General features: G+C 20.6%; 1 protein-coding gene across 1 annotated transcript in view; it reads right to left on the reverse strand.

Moving 5' to 3' along the window:
* Positions 1-9,085: 9,085 nt before the first annotated feature.
* LOC117177357 (armadillo repeat-containing protein 1-like) overlaps positions 9,086-12,948 on the reverse strand; it is a 20,944-nt gene continuing 17,081 nt past the window's right edge. Inside the window, exon 4 of the mRNA XM_033367988.1 lies at positions 9,086-9,947. Coding sequence (XP_033223879.1) covers positions 9,774-9,947 — 174 coding nt within the window. The 3' untranslated portion in view covers positions 9,086-9,773. The remainder of the gene's footprint in view (positions 9,948-12,948) is intronic.

The raw sequence follows: 12,948 nt of genomic DNA on the forward strand, positions 1-12,948 counted from the left end.
AGGATTTTGAAAGATTTTAAGATAATAATTTTTTTTCGTAAGATTCCAGGAAAAATTTTATTCATTTTTTATTTTGAAAACCTAATTTTAAGAAAATATTTTTAACATTTCGAATATTTTAATTTAATTTCGAAAAAGGAGTTTTTAAAACTAATTTTTGAAATTCTGCAAATTTACAAAATTCTACAAAAAAATTTTTAAAGAAAAATTAGATTTTTGAAGATTTAAAACAAAAGATTTTGAAGCTTTTAATTTTCAAAAATGAATTTGAAAGGTTTTTAGGCTATTTTTTCATTATTTGACTCATTTAAAATTTTTAGAAGAATTCGAGTCATTTTTAAAGATATTTGGAAGTTTTTCAAAAATTTTTAAATATTTTTACAAAACTTGAAATACATGTAGGTTTTAAAGGATTAACCATTTTTTCTTAAAATTAATGGGAATATTTAACGTTATTTAAAATTTTTTTTAATATTACAAGAGTTTTTAAAAATGTTCAAAAAAGAATCTGGAAGATTTTAAGATAATTTTAGGAATTTATTACATTTATTGTTTAATTAAACACTTAATTTTAAGCTTCAGAGATTTTAAAATATGTCGCAAAAAAATCTGGAAGATTGAATCTTCCAGATTTTTTTGTAAACATTTTTAAACTTTTTGTAAAATTTTAAAAGTTCTTAAGAGATTGAACAATAATTTTAAATTCTAAATTTCCACCAATTTTAAACAGAAAGTGGATTTTTGAATATCTTGATGCTTCTTAAGGATTTTGAAAAGTTTTAAAATAAGATTTTTTTTCGTAAGATTCTAGTAAAAAAATTTAGTTCATTTTTAATTTCCAAAACTTAAATTTAAGAATCTGTTTTAAAATATTTTTGAAATTTCGAATAGTTTAAGTTTCGAAAAAGAAGATTTTAATGTAAATTTATGCAATTTTGCAGGATTGCAAAATGCTAGAATTTTTTTTTTATTTACACTTTTTTAAAGATTTAAAACAAAAGATTTAAAAGGCTTTTTTAAATATCTGAATTAGATCAAAATTTTACGAAAAATTCAAGTCATTCTTAAAGATATTTAGAGGTTTTTGAAAATTTGAAAATATTTTTATAAAACTTAAAACAAAATGTAGATTTTTGAAGATTTCAAAATTAAATTTTGAACTTTTTAAAGATTTTGAAGTGTTTTAAGTATTACAAATTTCTTCTTAAAATAAATGAGAATATAAAGTTATTTTTAAAAATGGTTAATATCTCTAGAATTTTTAAAAATGTTCAAAAGAGAATCCGGAATTTTATGACAACTTTCGGAATAATTCAAGTCAGTTTAAAATATATTTCGAAATTTTAGAAGTTTTGAAGAAATTAAAAAATAGTTTGAAATTTGGAAAGATTTCCACCAATTCTAAACAAAAAGTGAATTTTGGAATATCTTGATGCTTCTTAAGGATTTTGAAAGGTTTTAAGATAATATTTTTTTTTCTTAAGATTCCAAGAAAAATTTTATTCATTTTTTATTTTGAAAACCTAATTTTAAGAAAATATTTTTAAACATTTCAAATATTTTAATTTAATTTCTAAAAAGGAGTTTTTAAAGCTAATTTTTGAAATTCTGCAAGTTGACGAAATTCTAGGAAAAAAATTTTAAACAAAACTTAGATTTTTGAAGATTTAAAACAAAAGATTTCGAAGCTTTTAATTTTGAAAAATGAATTTGAAAGGTTTTTAGGCTATTTTTTCATTATTTGACTCATTTAAAAATTTTAGAAAAATTCGAGGCATTTTTAAAGATATTTGGAAGTTTTTCAAAAATTTGAAAATATTTTTATAAAACTTGAAATATATGTAGGTTTTAGAAGATTTCAAAATGAAATTTTGAAGTTTTTTTAAAGACTAATGTTTTAAAGGATTAACTATTTTTTCTTTAAATTAATGGGAATATTTAACGTTATTTAACATTTTTTTTAATATTACAAGAGTTTTTAAAAATGTTCAAAAAAGAATCCGGAAGATTTTAAGATAATTTTATGAATTTATTACATTTATTGTTTAATTAAACACTTAAGTTTAAGCTTTAGAGATTTTAAAATATGTCGCAAAAAAATCTGGAAGATTGAATCTTCCAGATTTTTTTGTAAACTTTTTTTAACTTTTTGTGAAATTTTAAAAGTTTTTAAGAGATTGAACAATAATTTAAAATTTGACAAAATTTCCACCAATTTTAAACAGAGAGTGGATTTTTGAATATCTTGATGCTTCTTAAGGATTTTGAAAAGTTTTAAAATAAGATTTTTTTTCGTAAGATTCTAGTAATAAATTTTCGTTCATTTTTAATTTCCAAAACTTAAATTTAAGAATCTGTTTTAAAATATTTTTAAAATTTCGAATAGTTTACGTTTCGAAAAAGAAGATTTTAACGTAAACTTGTGCAATTTTGCAGGATTTCAAAATGCTAGAATTTTTTTTATTTACATTTTTTTAAAGATTTAAAACAAAAGATTTAGAGGCTTTTTTTAAATATCTGGATTAGATCAAAATTTTACGAAAAATTCAAATAATTTTTAAAGACATTTAGAGGTTTTTAACAATTTGAAAATATTTTTATAAAACTTAAAACAAAATGTAGATTTTTGAAGATTTCAAAATTAAATTTTGAACTTTTTAAAGATTTTGAAGTGTTTTAAGTATTACAAATTTCTTCTTAAAATAAATGAGAATATAAAGTTATTTTTAAAAATGGTTAATATCACTAGTTTTAAAAAATGTTCAAAAGAGAATCCGGAATTTTATGACAACTTTAGGAATAATTCTAGACAGTTTAAAATATATTTCGAAATTTTGAAGAAATTAAAAGATAATTTAAGCTTTGTAAAGATTTCAAATTTTCAACATAAAGTGGATTTTTGTAGATTTAGAAATGAAATTTTGATGCTTAAGAAATTTTTAAAGGTTTTAAGATAAAACTTTTTTTCCTAATATTCCAGGGAAATTTCTAATCGATTTTTTATTTTGATACCTTTATTTTAAGAAAAGATTTTTAAATATTATGAAACGTTTCGAATAATTTCATGGAATTTCGAAAAAGAACATTTTAGAGCCAAATTTTGCAAGATAAAAAAATTGTACAAAAAAATTAAAACAAAATTTATATTATTGAAGATTTCAAACTAAAGAATTAGAATCTTTTAATTCTAAAAAATGAATCGGAAGGAATTTTAAGCCATTTTTTAATTATCTGAATTATTTCAAAAGTTTAGGAAAAATTCTGATAATTTCTAAAGATATTTAAAAGTTTTTCAAATATTTGAACATATTTGTATAATATATCAAATATAGATTTTTGAAGCCTGAAAAATTTAATTTTTAAGTTTTTAAAATTTTTAAACGTTTTAAGGTATTTAAAGTTTTTCTTAAAATTCATGGGAATATTTTTAATTATTTTTAAAAAATTTTAATTTTACAAGAGCTTAAAAAACTTGTCAAAAGAGAATCCGGAAGATTTTATGGCAATTTTAGGAATAAGTCGAGCCAGTTCATAATATAGTTCGAAATTTTAGTACTTTTGAAGAAATTAAAAAATAATTTAAAATTTGAAAAGTTTTCCATCAATTTTAAAGAGTAAATGGATTTTTAAAATCTTGCTGCTTAAGGATTTTGAAAAATTTTAAGATGAGATTCTTTTTTCGTAAGTTTCCAGTAAGAATTTTTATTTATTTTAATTTTCATAACCAAACTTTAGCAAAATATTTTAAAACATTTCAAATAATTTTATAAAGTTTGGTAAAAGTAGATTTTAAAGCAAAATTGTGCAATTTTGAAATATTACACAATTCTAGAAGAAAATTTAAAACAACATTTAGATTTTGCTATTTAAAACAAAAGATTTAGAAGTTTTTAATTTTCAAAAATGAATTGGATGTTTTTAGGCAATTTTTTTAAATATCCAAATTATATCAAAATTTTACGGAAAATTCGAATAATTTTTAAAGATATTTAAAGGGTTTTAAGAATTTGACAATATTTTTCATAAAACTTAAAACAAAATGTGGATTTTTGAAGATTTCAAAATTAAATTTTGAAGTTTTTAAAGATTTAAAAATTAAATATTGAAGTTTTAAAAGATTTTGACATTCAAACAATTTTCAACCAATTTTTCAACCAACTTTAAACAGGAAGTGAATTTTTGAAAATTTAAAATTAAAATTTTGATGCTTATGGATTTTGAAAGGTTTTAAGAAGAGATTTTTTGATAAGATTCCAGGAAGAATTTTAATTGATTTTTTATTTTTAAATTTAATTTTAAGAAAATATTATAAAAGATTTTAAAACATTTCGAATATTTTAGTAAAATTTCGGAAAAGAAGATTTTAAAGCAAAATTTTGCAATTTTGCAGGATTGCAAAGTTCTACAAAACAATTTAAAACAAAATTTGGATTTTTAAAGATTTAGGACAAAAGATTTAGAAGTTTTTAATTTTCAAAAATGAATTTTAAAGTTTTTCGGCAATTTTTCTATTTATATGAATTAATTCAAAATTTGAGGAAAAATTCCAATTATTTTTAAAGATAATTAGAAGTTTTACAAAAGTTTGAAAATATTTTGGTAAAACTTCAAATAAATGTAGATTTTAGAAGATTTCAAAATGAAATTTTGAAGCTTTTTTTAAAGGATATAATGTTTTAAAGTACTAAGCATTTTATCTTAAAATTCATGGAAATATTTAAAGTTATTTAACAAAAATTTAATATGGTAAAAGCTTAAAAAATCTTAAAAAGAGAATCAGGAAGATTATATGACAATTTTAGGAATATTTCGAGTCAGTTTAAAATATATTTCGAAATTTTAGTAGTTTTTAAGAAATTAAAAAATAATTTGAAATTTTTGAAAAGATTTCCACCAATTTTAAACAGAACGTGGATTTTTGGATATCTTGATGCTCCTTAAGGATTTTGAAAGGTTTTAAGATGAAATTTTTTTCCTAAGATTCCAGGAAAAATTTTAATTTAATTTTTATTTTTAAACTTAATTTTAAGAAAATATTATAAAAGATTTTAAAACATTTCGAATAATTTAATAAAATTTCAGAAAAGAAAATTTTAAAGCAAAACTTTGCAATTTTGCAAGATTACAAAATTCTAGAAAAAAAATTTAAAACAAAATTTAGATTTTTGAAGATTTAAGACAAAACATTTTGAAGTTTTAATTTTACAAAATAAATTGTAAAGGTTTTCGGCCATTTTTCTGATTATATGAATTATTTCAAATTTTTAGGAAAAACTCGAATCATTTTTAGAGATATTTAAAAGTTTAAAAAAAAATTGAAAATATTTTTATAAAACTTAAAACAAAATGTAGATTTTTGAAGATTTCAAAATTAAATTTTGAAGTTTTTAAAGCCTGAAATGTTTTAAGGTATTAGCAATTTTTTCTTCAAAATCATGGGAATATTTAAAGTTATTTAACAAAAATTTAATATGACAAAATCTTTAAAAAAAATTCAAATGAGATCCAGAAGATTTTATGACAACTTTAGGAATAATTCGAGTCAGTTTTAAATATATTTCGAAATTTTAGAAATTTTGAAAAAATTAAAAGAAATTTTTATTTTGAAAATATTTCCACCAATTTTGAACAGTTTTAAGATGAGATTTTTTTCGTAAGTTTTCAGGATAAATTTTAATTCATTTTTTATTTTGAAAACTTAATTTTAAGAAAATATTTTTAAATATTTTTCAAATTTCGAAGAATTTATTGAAGTATCTGAGAAGAATATTTTAAACCAAATTTGTGCAATTTTGTAAGATTACAAAGTTCTCGAAATATTTAAAACCTAACTTAGATTTTTGAAGATTTAAAACAAAAGATTTAGAAATTTTTAAAATTCGAAAATGAATTGAAAAGGGTTATAGGCAATTTGTTTCATTATCTGAATCATTTCAAAATTTTAGGAAAAATTCGAATAATTTTTATAGATATTTAGAAGTTTTTCAAAAATTTGAAAATATTTTTATAAAACTTGAAACAAAATGTAGATTTTTGAATATTTTAAAACAAATTTTGAAGTTTCTTTTTAAAGATTTTGAAATGTGTAAAAGTGTTCACAACTTTTTCTTAAAATTTATGAGAATATTTAAAGTTAATTAACATTTTTTTTAATATTACAAGAGTTTAAAAAAATATGCAAAAGAGAACCAGGAAGATTTTAAGACAATTTTAGGAATAATTGGAGTCAGTTTAAAATATATTTAAAAATTTTGAAGAAATTAAAACATTATTTTTAACTTTGTAAAGATTTCAAATTTTCAACATAAAGTGTTTTTTGTAGATTTTGAAATAATATTTTCATTTTTAAGGATTTTAAAAGGTTTTAAGACAATATTTTTTTCAATCGATTTTTTATTTTGAAAACTTAATTTTAAAAAAAGATTAATAAATATTAAAAATTTTTTAAAATAATTTCATGTAATTTCAGAAAAGAAAATTGTAAAGCAAAATTTTGCAATTTTTAAAAAATTTTAATTTTACAAGAGCTTCAAAATTTAGAAGTTTTTAAAATATTTTTATAATATATAAAATGTATATTTTTGAAGATTTAAAAATTCAATTTTGAATTTTCTTTTAAAATTTTGAAAAATTTTAAGATATTTAGAATTATTTCATAACTCATAGGGTCAAAAAATAATCCAGAAGATTTTCTGTCAATTTTATTTATATTTTTGTAATTTAAAATTGAACTATTCTATTTTTCGTTGAAAATTAATCTTTTTTAGTTGAAAAATAATTTATTTTGTTGAAAATTAATCTATTTTGTTCAAAATTCGTCTTTTTTATTATAAAATGAAGACTTTTGGTTAAAAATTCAACTATTACGTTGAAAATTGCATCAAAAATTAAAATATTTAGTTAAAAGTTAAATATATTTTGTTAAAAGTGATGTCTTTGAAAATTCCTTTTGTAAATTAATTTTTTAGCTAAAAATTTTATTTTTTTTACAAACTTATTACTGTGATTTAAAATTGAACTATTCTATTTTTCGTTGAAAATTTATCTTTTTTTAGTTGAAAAATAATTTGTTTTGTTGAAAATAAATGTTTTTAGTTGAAAATTAATCTATTTTGTTCAAAATTCCTCTTTTTTAGTATAAAATGAACATTTTTGGTTGAAAATTCAACTATTACGTTGAAAATTTCATTAAAAATTGAAATATTTACTTAAAAGTTAAATATATTTTGTTAAAAGTGATGTATTTGAAAATTCCTTTTGTAAATTAATTTTTTAGCTAAAAATTTTATTTTTTTTACAAACTTATTACTGTGATTTAAAATTGAACTATTCCAGTTTCTGTTGAAAATTTATCTTTTTTTAGTTGAAAATTCATGCATTTTTTCAAAATTTGTCGTTTGTGGAAAAAAGTTCATCGTTTCGGTTGGAAAATTAACTATTTTTTTAACAATTTTTTTTATTGAAGATGCATCTTTTTAGTCCAAAGTTAATTTCATTGATTACAAAAAAATAAGAAAGTTTGTGAAAAATTAGTTTTTTTTTCTGTTGAAAATTAATCTTTTTTACTAAACCATTTTTTTCTTGACATTTCATCTTTTTCGGTTGAAAATTCTCTTATTTTGGTAAAAAATATATTTTTGCGTGTTAAATTTAACTTCCTTTTTCAAAAAATCGTCTCTACCACTTGAAAACTCAAAATTTCGGATGACATATTTTTTTTATTGATTCAAAAATCTTTCTTGATTGATAAGTCAACTCTTTTCAATAAAAATTCGTATTTTTGGTTTAACTTAACGATTTTTTGATTGACGATTAAAATATTTTCTGGTGGAAATATCAACTATTACACTTTTTCCAAATGTTAATTTTTTAAAAACAAATATCGATAAAACTAGTTGAAAATTTAACTATTTTTTGAAAATTCCCGTTTTCTTGGTAGAAAATTAATTATTTTAACTTGAAATGTTCAAAAAAAATTTTAAAAGAATAAATCTTAAATTTTTTGTCATTTCTTTATGCACCCAAATATGACATTCTTTATCATTGCCCTTCAACTGAAACTTAATTCTTAATTATGTGTGTGAATTTGGCAAAATTCCTTCCTTCAAATTTTTCCAAATTCAAAATTTTTCAAATATATATTTTTATTTTAAAAAGATTTCAGTTGACTTTTTAAAATCAAAATATGAATTTTAAAGAAGTGAATTTTCAATTAAAAAAAGACCAATTTTTAACAAAAAATATTGCTTTTTAACATAATTGTGGAATTTTCAACAAAATAATTCCATTTTTATTCAAGAAAGATGAAATTTCTACTAAAACATATTAATTTTTATATAAAAAATTCAAATTTCTATCCAAAAAAGATTTCAGTTGGCTTTTTAGTGTCAAGGTATATACTTGAAAAAAACAATAAATTTTCTACGAAATATTTAAATTTCCTAATAAATAGTTGTATTTTTATCCAAGAAAGATGAAATTTCTACAAAAATAGAAGAATGTTTAACTCAGAAAACAAATATTCAACTAATTGATTTGTATTTTCATTTTGAAAAGATTTCAGTTGACTTTTCAACATTAAAATATGAATTTTAAACTAGGAGTGAATTTTCCACAAAACAGTTGAATTTTTAACCAAAAAATATTGCTTTTTAACATAATTGTGGAATTTTCAACAAAATAATTCCATTTTTATTCAAGAAAGATGAAATATTTACTAAAACATATTAATTTTTATATAAAAAATTCAAATTTCTATCCAAAAAAGATTTCAGTTGGCTTTTTAGTGTCAAGGTATATACTTGAAAAAACAGGAAATTTTCTACGAAATATTTAAATTTCCTAATAAATAGTTGTATTTTTATCCAAGAAAGATGAAATTTCTAGAAAAATAGAAGAATATTTAACTCAGAAAACAAATATTCAACTAATTGATTTGTATTTTCATTTTGAAAAGACTTCAGTTGACTTTTCAACCTTAAAATATGAATTTTAAAATTAATTTTTTTTAAGAAACTGAAAATATAAAAAAAAAATCGCTTCATATTTTTTGTACCACGGGGGTATTCATGATAAAACCCCCAAATTTAAACACATAGACATTTATTTTACTTTCGCAAAACATACAATATCGAAATTCAATTCGAAAACAAACGCAGCTCTACTATTTTCGGTAAAAGTAATTCAATAACATTTACATTATTTATACATAACTAGCTTTTTTTTAAAATAGTTTTACTCGAAAAAAAAGACATTACAATGTGTAGAAACTTATTTGAAATGCACAGCCTTAACAAAACTGGTAGTGAATAGATTTTAAAAAAGTTTTTCGAAAATCTAAACACGCATTGTGCTACTTTCTAAACAAATTTAATATACTCGACATTTCTCAAGAGAAAAGAAATTATTTACAATTAAAAAAAAAAAAAACAAAGGGGTCTCTCTCTCTCTCTCTCTCTAACTTGCATTGCAATTATTCTGACACTAACTATTTATTAGTTTAGGAAAGTTCTCGAAACGATTGAAGATTAGAAGCGTCTGAGAAAAATTGGCAAGTTGGCAGCTCGAAAATGGAAAGTACGAAAATCGGTGACCGGAATTCCATGGTTTTCAGACTGAGATTCGACTCATGATTGTCAAAAATAAAGGATAAAAGCTCAAGGATATTTAAAATGATCCTTCAATTTCTATGCCGTTTATGGGTCAGCACACAAGACTGTTTTTTTTATGTCCACGAGGTGGAAAATAAATAAAATACTAATTCGACTGGATGTTCACCAATAGAAGGAATTGTGTAGAAAACTAGCTGTCGATTTATAGAGAGAAGATGCACTTTGCCTCAATCCGGTGAATAAAGAGATCACACCCTCTTTTTCTTCCTCTTCCTGCTCTTCCTCTTCTGGCAGATATTCCGGCAGTTCTTCGTCATTCTCAGTGTCTGTATTCACCTGAAAATTTCGCAAGATTTCAAGAATATTGGACCAAACAAGGCTTTATTTTCTTTGTCAAATCAGCCCTGATTTTCAGCAGAATTAATATTATATAATATAATAATAAGCAAGAAAAAGTAATGGTAATAACCAGAAAATATACATTTGAGTAATAACAACCAAATTAATTTACAACGAAACTGTTGCATTTTTACAACAAAAAAAAAGAATAAATTTTTAAAAATTGGAAAAGTTATATTATCAGCTAAAAATAATAATTTAAAACCAAGAAAAAAACGAATTGATAACAAAATAGTTCAATTTTCAACCACAGAAATAAACTTTGTAAATTTTCAACACAAAAGGACGAATTTTTAACCAAATAGTTGCATTTTTATCCAAAAAAGATAATATTTCTAATAAACCAGATGAATTTTTAACTCAAACAAACGATTTGTATTTTTATTTTAAAAATATTTCAGTTGACTTTTCAAAATCAAAATATGAATTTTAAAGAAGAAGTGAATTTTTAATTAAAAATGACGATTTTTTCAGAAAACAGTTGAATTTTTAACCAAAAAATATTGCTTTTTAACATAATTGTGGAATTTTCAACAAAGTAATTCCATTTTTATTCAAGAAAGATGAAATATTTACTAAAACATATTAATTTTTATATTAAAAATTCAAATTTCTATCCAAAAAAGATTTCAGTTGGCTTTTTAGTGTCAAGTTATATACTTGAAAAAACAGTAAATTTTCTACGAAATAGTTAAATTTCATAATAAATAGTTGCATTTTTATCCAAGAAAGTTGCATTTTCATTAAAAAAGAAAGCCTTTTTAACAAAATTGTTGAATTTCCGAGCAAATAGTTCCATTTTTATCCAAGAAGGATGAAATTTCTACTAAAACAGATGAATTTTTAAATGAAATAGACAAATTTTCAACGAAAAAAAGTTAAACTTTCATCAAAAAAAGATTTCAGTTGACTTTTCAACATTGCAATATGAATTTTCAACAAGGAGTGAATTTTCAATGAAACTGTTGCATTTTTACAACAAAAAAAAGATTAAATTTTTAAAAATTGGAAAAGTTATATTATCAGCTAAAAATAATAATTTAAAACCAAGAAGAAAACGAATTGATAACAAAATAGTTTAATTTTCAACCACAGAAATAAACTTTGTAAATTTTCAACACAAAAGGACGAATTTTTAACCAAATATTTGCATTTTTATCCAAAAAAAGATAATATTTCTAATAAAGCAGATGAATTTTTTACTCACAAACCCAATTTTCAAATAAACGATTTGTATTTTTATTTTTAAAATATTTCAGTTGACTTTTCAAAATATGAATTTTAAAGAAGAATTGAATTTTTAATTAAAAATGACGATTTTTTCAGAAAACAGTTGAATTTTTAACCAAAAAATATTGCTTTTTAACATAATTGTGGAATTTTCAACAAAGTAATTCCATTTTTATTCAAGAAAGATGAAATATTTACTAAAACATATTAATTTTTATATTAAAAATTCAAATTTCTATCCAAAAAAGATTTCAGTTGGCTTTTTAGTGTCAAGTTATATACTTGAAAAAACAGTAAATTTTCTACGAAATAGTTAAATTTCCTAATAAATAGTTGTATTTTTATCCAAGAAAGATGAAATTTCTACAAAAATAGAAGAATTTTTAACTCAGAAAACAAATGTTCAACTAATTGATTTGTATTTTCATTTTGAAAAGATTTCAGTTGACTTTTCAACCTTAAAATATGAATTTTAAACTAGGAGTGAATTTTCCACAAAACAGTTGAATTTTTAACCAAAAAATATTGCTTTTTAACATAATTGTTGAATTTTCAATCAAATAGTTGCATTTTTATCCAAGAAAATGTAATGCTTCGACTAAACTCGATGAATTTTTAACTCAAAAAACAAATTTCCCAAAAAAATATTTGTATTTTCATTTTTAAAATATTTCATTTGATTTTTCAACATCAAAACATCAATTTTATATAAAAAAATAATAAAAAAGAAAGACTTTTTAATAAAATTGTTGAATTTCCGATCAAATAATTCCATTTTTATCTAAGAAGGATGAAATTTCTACTAAAACAGATGAATTTTTAAATCAAATAGATAAATTTTCAACGAAAAAAAGTTAAATTGTCATCAAAAAAAGATTTCATTTGACTTTTCAATGCCAAAACATGAATTTGAAAAAAAAAATGAACTTTCTACGAAAATACTTGCATTTTCAACATAAAAAAGACGAAATTTTCAACCAATAAAAGTGGTATTATAACATAATTGTTAAATTTTCAACAAAATAATTGCATTTTTATCCATGAAAGATGACCTTTTAAAAAATGGTTGAATTTGCAACCAAAGAGTTTAATTTTTATCCAAGAAAGCTGAAACTTCTTCTTAAACAGATAAATTTTTGAATCAGAAAGAAACAAATTTTCAAAATTAAAAAAAGGTAAATTTTCATCCAAAAAAGATTTCAGTTGACTTTTCAACATCAAAAAGACGAATTTTTAATAAAAAAAGAATTACTTTTCAGTTAAAATTGTTAAACTTTTAACCAAATGGTTAAAATACTCCATACTCTTTGTCAAATCAGCCCTAATTTTCAGCAGAATTAATATTATATAATATAATAATAAGCAAGAAAAAGTAATGGTAATAACCAGAAAATATACATTTGAGTAACAACAACCAAATTAATTTACAACAAAACTGTTGCATTTTTGACAAAAAAAAAAAAGATGAAATTTCAATTCAAGAATATCATTTTTCTATCCAAAAGAGGTATTTGAAGCTAAAAAGAATAAATTTTTAAAAATTGGAAAAGTTATATTATCAGCTAAAAATAATAATTTAAAACTAACAAGAAAACGAATTGATAAAAAAATAGTTCAATTTTCAACCACAGAAATAAACTTTGTAAATTTTCAACACAAAAGGACGAATTTTCAACCAAATAGTTGCATTTTTATCCAAAAAAGATAA

This window comes from Belonocnema kinseyi, chromosome 7, assembly GCF_010883055.1.
Source record: "Belonocnema kinseyi isolate 2016_QV_RU_SX_M_011 chromosome 7, B_treatae_v1, whole genome shotgun sequence".
Classification (NCBI taxonomy): domain Eukaryota; kingdom Metazoa; phylum Arthropoda; class Insecta; order Hymenoptera; family Cynipidae; genus Belonocnema; species Belonocnema kinseyi.